The sequence below is a fragment of the Rattus rattus genome, chromosome 3, assembly GCF_011064425.1.
Source record: "Rattus rattus isolate New Zealand chromosome 3, Rrattus_CSIRO_v1, whole genome shotgun sequence".
NCBI classification, from domain to species: Eukaryota; Metazoa; Chordata; class Mammalia; order Rodentia; family Muridae; genus Rattus; species Rattus rattus.
In genome coordinates, this window is record NC_046156.1 from 46,506,430 (window position 1) to 46,513,536 (window position 7,107).

Consider the following 7,107-nt stretch of genomic DNA (forward strand, 5'->3'; position numbering starts at 1 on the left):
TCCAAGAAAGCAAATAATGAACCAAATTACAATAGAATAATTTTATTCTCAGGCTGACTTCAAGTTCACTAGTTCACAATAAGTTAACTCTTGCTATCTTGTTAACATTAGAAGTGCTCATTAACATTCTCAGGAACTTAGAAATAAAAAGGTGTCATCCTCAGTTCACTTCAAGTGAAAAGGTGCCTACAAAAGGCTTCATCTCTTTTTGTAAACAGCTACATCTCTGAGAGTAGCAAAACAAAACTTAAATCAGAATATTGGCTTTTGGACATTAAATATTATGATTTCTGTTTCTTCAAAATGATAACGCAAAATATGAGAGATGGATTAATGAAGTTAACACTGCCTTTGAAACATGATGTGACAAATAATTAAATGTGCTCTTTCTGATTAACAAGACTCGTTTTTTTAATGGCAGAATGATAAGTCTACATGTGACTGAGCTATTAAACTGCATATTTAATTACATTCGCAGAGAAATATGCTATCAATTATCTGGTTTACAAAATGGACATATTTAAAGAAAATCCCATGGGACCTTAAACCCTATGAACAAGACTATAGAAAACTAAGGAAGTCTAGAACAGGGAGTTTTCCCATGGGAAAAACAGAGTTGGTTGTCCAGAACCAAGTCAACCCTGAAAACACATGCATATGGGGAACAATAACTAAAGTGAATCGCTTACATATGAAGCACTGTGAACTACATCAGTTATATTTAGGAAATATGTATGTGTTTGTTTTATGTGTTTAAGGACATATGCAAATATATAAATATTTGTACATGCCTGTGCACAAGTACATATAATAAGAGTAAATAAATCAAGACAGGAAAATGACAGAAAATATGGAATGATACATGGAAGAATTTGGAGGCAAAAAAGACAAAAAGGAAACATTGTAATTAAAGTATAATATCAAATTATTTTAAAAACCTGTATAGTGTTTTACCTCTTGATAAATGAAAGGTCTGCTTCCTTGGGAGAACCATTTTGTATTTAGATTATGAAGTTTGTCCAAAACTGCCTTTATGTCTCCAGGCCATGTGTTTAGAAGCATCAAGTCTGAACCCTGCTACACCAATGTCAATGAGACGGTTCATATACTCAGCCACCTTGGTACGAACATAATCTTTTTCCAGTGCAAGATCCAGAAGGCCAGACAAACGACAGTTTCTGACCTGTTGTGGCAAAGCGTGATTCATTTATAAAAGTCCGTTTCTCCTTAAAATACACTTCCCCATTCAGTCAATCACATATTTATCAATAGCAAATTTTATATGGATTTTGGTGAAGATCTGGAATGTACTGATATTCTATTGTGGACACAGACTCGAAAATTACCTGTAACTATAAAGAATATCAGAGATTACAATATTTATAAATTTAGTCTGTTCATTCTACTTTGTGATCCTCCTTCCTCTTCTGTCTCTGTCTCTGTCTCTGTCTCTCCTGCCTTCATTTCTGTCTCATGCTTCCATTCCCTTTCCCCCTTCTCTTTCCCTCTTCTTTCTTTTCACATGTTTCTCACCATTTCTTTTTTCTTCCCACTTTTTCCTTTATTTTACTTTGCTCGAAAATATCAAAGACAATAACTTGCTTATGTTAAGTCCATTACTACAAAATTGAGACTTTAACTGTGTTTGAAGATTGTTTCTATGTATGATTTGTATTTCTAATATTTTTCATTTTGTAATGTTTATATAAGTGATAAGTCAAGGTTTTAAATTTTACAGTCAAATTTTCAAGAAAACATTCCTGAGTTTATCATGGACTTTAGTGTATCCTTAAAATAATGAAAGAAAACTGCAGGTCATTTTGCCTTTCTGTGTTTTCAGCATTCTCTCTTAATAAAGGTTTTTCCTATGGAATCTAAATGAAAAGTTCAGTGGTAACCATGAATTTCTGTCTATTCAAGCATCGACAGTTTTTTATTTCCACACCATTTTCTTCATTACCTCATAGGCATCATTGTAGTTTTTAATATTTCTATTACATTTATTATCGTTAAAATCCCAAGCAGAGTAGGGAACTGATGGGAATTCCCTGTTATTAGCATTGTAGTAACTTCCACAGGTACTGGTTGTTCCTGCACCATTGCCTTCACCGCACATGTGATTAATGACAGCATCCACATAAATCCTGACCTAAGAAAGAAAAGTGCATACTTCAGTAGACGGAAAACTCTATGGTGTCATTACAATATTCACATCAAACCTCCAAACTTAAAATCTGCTGCTCTGTATAATCACTTTACAAACATGAGTCAAGGGTGAAAGGAAACTAATGTGAAATAAGATCCATTTTAGTCACACTTTGTGAAGAAGAATATTGAGATCTTAAGGAGGGAGAAACAGAAACTACCATGACTAGAAACAAAAGTTCAATGATTGAGGATATAAGATATGGTATAAATCTGAGAGACTATTGTGCTTAACATTTTACAGGGATAGAAGGAGCTAAACTGAGCTTCATCTATGCATGTCTTTAGACATCTATATAGCTAAAGACCAGAGGGAAGGTACATGTCTCTTCATCATAGAATAAAGCATATAATTACCACCCCAAAAATCAATGCCCATGCATACTGTAAGAGGTTTTTAATATTTAATAATTTTAAAATTCAAGTTTCCAATATGTGTGCTATTATTTTTATACTCAAATGTACATAGTCAAGAATTTCTAAACCTGACAATAAGATTTTTTAATAACACTTAAAAAGTAAAGTAAATTAATATTTAAATATTTAAAACATCTTTAAGTGCTAGAGAGATGGTTCAGTGGTTAACATCACTGAATGCTCTCACAGAGTTCCTGAGTTCAAATTCCAGCAATGACATGGTGGCTCACGACCAACAGTAATGTCTTGGGGCCCTCTTCTGGTGTGTATAAAGACTGATAGAATGTATTTACATGTCATAAATAAATAACCTGTTTAAACAAAATAACTAGACACTGAAGAAAAATAGTTTCATAAATAATAAATTTAAAGAAAATATGTCTTCACTTACACCAACATTGTTGCACCTCGTCACCATGTCTTTGAATTCATTTTCATTTCCAGACCTTGAGCAAATTTTGTAGCTAATGGGTTGATATCTTTCCCACCAAGGCCTGGATGGGTTATTAATTATAATATTTTCATTGGGTGGAGAAACCTACAAATAAAAGTTATAATTACTATGAGATTATGGCTTATTACACATACCTAAATTTGATAGAGTGCTATCAGTAATCTGACAGTATTTCTCAAACTATAAATGCTCACTTTTGTTGATTAACAATCACCATAAATTATAGAAAAAAACATTTCAGGTGTGCTCCTGATAAGGATATAGAATACAAAAGTAAATAGGTGCCACAACTATCAAACCTTTTCATTTCTCAGAAAAGTTATTAGTGAAATGAAGTTGTGCTCTAATGTCACTAGTCCTGAATAGAATGCTATGTGAGCATAGTAAGCTCTGCATTTAATTTGTGAGGCTATCTTACCTGCACCCCTCCAAATCCCTTAGGAGCTAAGTATCGCTCACATTCCTTGGCAATATCAACCCAACGCCACTCGAACAGGTGGACAATAGCAGTCCTCCCATCTGTAGTGTGTGGGTCATATTGAGCCCAGCAGAACCCAATGAGGGAAAGCAGCAGAACGAACTTCATTTTGCTTTGAAGTTGTCATTGCTCCTTCTTGTGCCTATTTATATTCTGAGAAAGGTACACTTTATCAAGTCAATATTTATGAATAAATATTTAGAGAATAAGCTCTTTTTTCATATCTAAAATGTTTACTCTGAGGATGTGAACAGGTGATGTGCATTTAGAAACTCTCATGGAATAAGACCCAAAGTCCTTTGAGGCCATCATTATTTGACTACTGTACATCTAACTTCGCATGCCTTTCTCTAATCAAGGAAATAAATGATGGAGATGAAAATACCTAGGGTCATGTTTAAAATAATTGTTCTATTCCTGTTCTAAATAGAAAAATGTTATAATCTATCGAGTTCATTTTGTATCTGCTACTCAAATTTTAGTTATTTAGATAGTTATATTATTTTAAGAAACTTTTCAAAACTGTAGAATCCACCTAAAATAGGAAAAAAAAAAACAGGAATGGTGAAGGAATGAAGATTTGGAGTGTAAGGAAAAAAACCGAGCTATGAAACAAGATATTGTATTCAAATAAAGAACAAAACATAATTCCAGCCACTTGTATTTGAGCAATATCTTCCCTACAATGGATTCTTAGGCTGCATATAAAGATTTGAAGATAACAAGATCTGAAGATAATGGAATGAATAACTCAAAATGTTAGTACCTTCATATACATATAAGAGATCACATGATTATGCTAATTTGAATGGAACATAAATGCTAAAAGTAGAAGCACCCTCCAGAAGTCCCAGTCACATACAAGGATGTCTGAGTGATAGCTTGTACTTCTTAACTAGAAATATTTATGACTTCTACTAAGTCCATATGTTACAGCTATCCCTATGACTGTATCTATCACACTTGCTGGCATCTTTTGCTAACATCGAACCTTAACTCTTGGGCCATCTTATGTGCAGTAAAGACCAGTTACTATATAAGACCAATCCAATACGTTATGGAAAAAGGAAGACTACTTGGACATTTTGACACGTGGATTAAACAGTTACCAGTTTTCACTTCCTTCAATGTGAAGACAGCCATTCCTGCATTCCTGCATTTTGCTATGGAAGAATGTCTGCTAAGTGCTTTTATGGTATATTAATTATATTCATTTTTGGATTAAGATATCAAAGCTAATATGAGGGTAGATGGGGGAATCAGGAAGTAAAAAGTTGATAGTAGGGAGAGAGGAAAAAGAGGACATTAGGGGAGAGAATAGTATTTGATGGGATCTGAGATAAGGAAAAGAGCAACAGACTAGGAGGAGACTGACTCTAGGGATCATAGCTTTGGAAATTCAGAAAAAAGAACACAAAGAAAATTCAGGTACTTTGTATTGTGAACAGGAGTATGGAACTGTCCTTAAAAGTTTGTGAATGTCCAGTAAGATAGTCTAGAAAGTGAAACAGGAATTATTATTACAGTAATTTGAGGCATTGCAGTTACTACAAAATGCATGAAACCATAAAAACATATTTACACAGTGGATATAAATAGATATTTATATTCTGCAATGAGAAAGTGATTGAGGTACATGATTATGAATTCTCATCACCCATGTAATTATTTGCATGGTTAAAATTGTCCTTAATCCAAAAACTAAAAGTCTAAGGCTAGAGTATCTTAAAAGCAACCTCATCTACAAGATGAATCAAAATGCAAACTTTAGGTTCACTGAAAGAATCTGAGATGAACAGAATGGAGAACAATGAAAGAGACTATTGACTCCCTCCTTGCACAAGTGAGCATACACACAGATATATGTGTACATAAATATAGAAGCAAAATCACACATAGTCACACAGACACACACACACACACACACACACACACACACACACACACACACACACACACACACACACACACCATAAGAAGAAAGAGCCTGCCTGGATAAGGTTACTTTAACAAAATATTGGGAGTTTTAGTTTTGGCATACAAAATATGCACTATTAAATTATAGGGGACTATGAATACCACAGATGTCAGCCCTTGACATTTAACAAGTAGAGGCCAATGAATATTGACTATATCATCATTTTTAATACCTGTATCTTGAAAACTGAGAAGGTCCCAGAAAGTGATTTAATGAAAAAATGATACATTTCACAGAATTCTAGCATATGATACAAATAATAACAAAGAATTAGTAAATAAATAATACAGATAAATTTTTCATTACGAAAACCTATTTTAAAAGTAAGCAAGAAGGCTGCTGTTCACGACGTAAGACTATTTGGCAGTGTCTATGTAGTCAAATAACATGAGAATTTGTACTAGATAGTGGGTGACATTGGCCTGATTACAGAAAAGCTAGAGATAATAATCCAGAGCATGGGTTGAAGAATAAAACGTCTATATTTTATTTCAGTCTCAATCTAAAATATTTAAATTTTATTTTTGAATTTGAATTCTAGATTATGATATAAATATAAGATTTCATCCTTTCCTCACCTCCTCCCTAGTCTAACTACTCACTCCTCTTTTCTCTCAAACTTATGGCTTCTATTTTTCACTGACCTTTATCATGTGTTTACAACGATGTACCTCCTAAATGTCGAACCAAACAGAATCCCGAGGATCACCTCTAGGGTTAATTTACCCACACTTTAAAGTCACCTCTCTGAAAGTACCTTATCTATTGATAAGATGCTAGAACAAGAAAATATAAATTACATTTCCAAGAGTTGTTATCTTGCTTACACAGGTGACTGAAAAGAAAAGCATTATCTTAGTGCATGGTTTCACTGAATTTCAGTGTATTTAGTTGTCATAATATTATTATCACTATACTGGCATCTTCCCAGTTTGTCCAAGTCATACTGTTTTAAACTCATGCTCTCTTTCCCCTTTCAATGTAAACATGTTGAAAGTCTGACATCAGCCTCTGTACTCTCCACAGCCTAAATATATTCTCAGTTTCAAAGAATGTCTGTGAATGCAGAGGAGAAAAATAAGGATAAAGATCTCCTGCTTGCCATTGTGCTGCATGCTTCTTCCAAATATTCCTTCTTTCTTCTCTGTCTCTCCTCCTACTTTCTCTTTGCCGTCCTTTACTCTTCTTTCATTTCTCTCTATCGGGAAAGTTCTATTTTCTTTGATTCTAGGATCTCTAACACACATATATGGGTCTGACATAGACAAATCTCAGTTACTTTTGTCCTGTTCTTCTGAAAAGGAACATCTAGTAGTTTTTTAATCAGTGATTATGTTGGGGAAGTCAGGAGAGAGACTCAGAGGGTCAGGAGAAAAAATGGAAATATGCATCATCAGGGGGAGTGGAGTAGAAGGAACCTCTAGATATTTCCAGAAACTTGGGATGGGGGAGGATCCCAGGACTCAATGTGGGTGATCTTTGCCAAAGTGCTGACCAGTGGGGATATAGAACCCGAAGAGAACACTTTCAGTAGTCAGACAGGACCTCCAGTAGAAGGATTGGGACACCAACCTA

At 34.2% G+C, this 7,107-nt stretch overlaps 1 protein-coding gene across 1 annotated transcript; it reads right to left on the minus strand.

The window, feature by feature from the left end:
- Positions 1-1,006: 1,006 nt before the first annotated feature.
- LOC116895352 (pancreatic alpha-amylase-like) lies at positions 1,007-3,662 on the minus strand. Its single transcript, XM_032896653.1, has 4 exons — positions 3,495-3,662; positions 3,014-3,160; positions 1,961-2,149; positions 1,007-1,183 (listed from the first exon to the last, which is right to left on the minus strand). Exons 1-4 carry the CDS (start codon positions 3,660-3,662, stop codon positions 1,007-1,009), a joined length of 681 nt encoding a protein of 226 aa, XP_032752544.1.
- Between the last annotated feature and the right edge of the window lie 3,445 nt (positions 3,663-7,107).

Coding starts and splice junctions, on each gene's coding strand:
- LOC116895352 (XM_032896653.1), bottom strand. CDS start 3,662: ATGAAGTTCGTTCTGCTGCTTTCCCTCATTGGGTTCTGCTGGGCTCAA. Junction 3,161..3,494: donor AGGGATTTGGAGGGGTGCAG/GTAAGATAGCCT, acceptor TTTTATTTGTAG/GTTTCTCCACCCAATGAAAA. Junction 2,150..3,013: donor CGAGGTGCAACAATGTTGGT/GTAAGTGAAGAC, acceptor TTTCTTTCTTAG/GTCAGGATTTATGTGGATGC.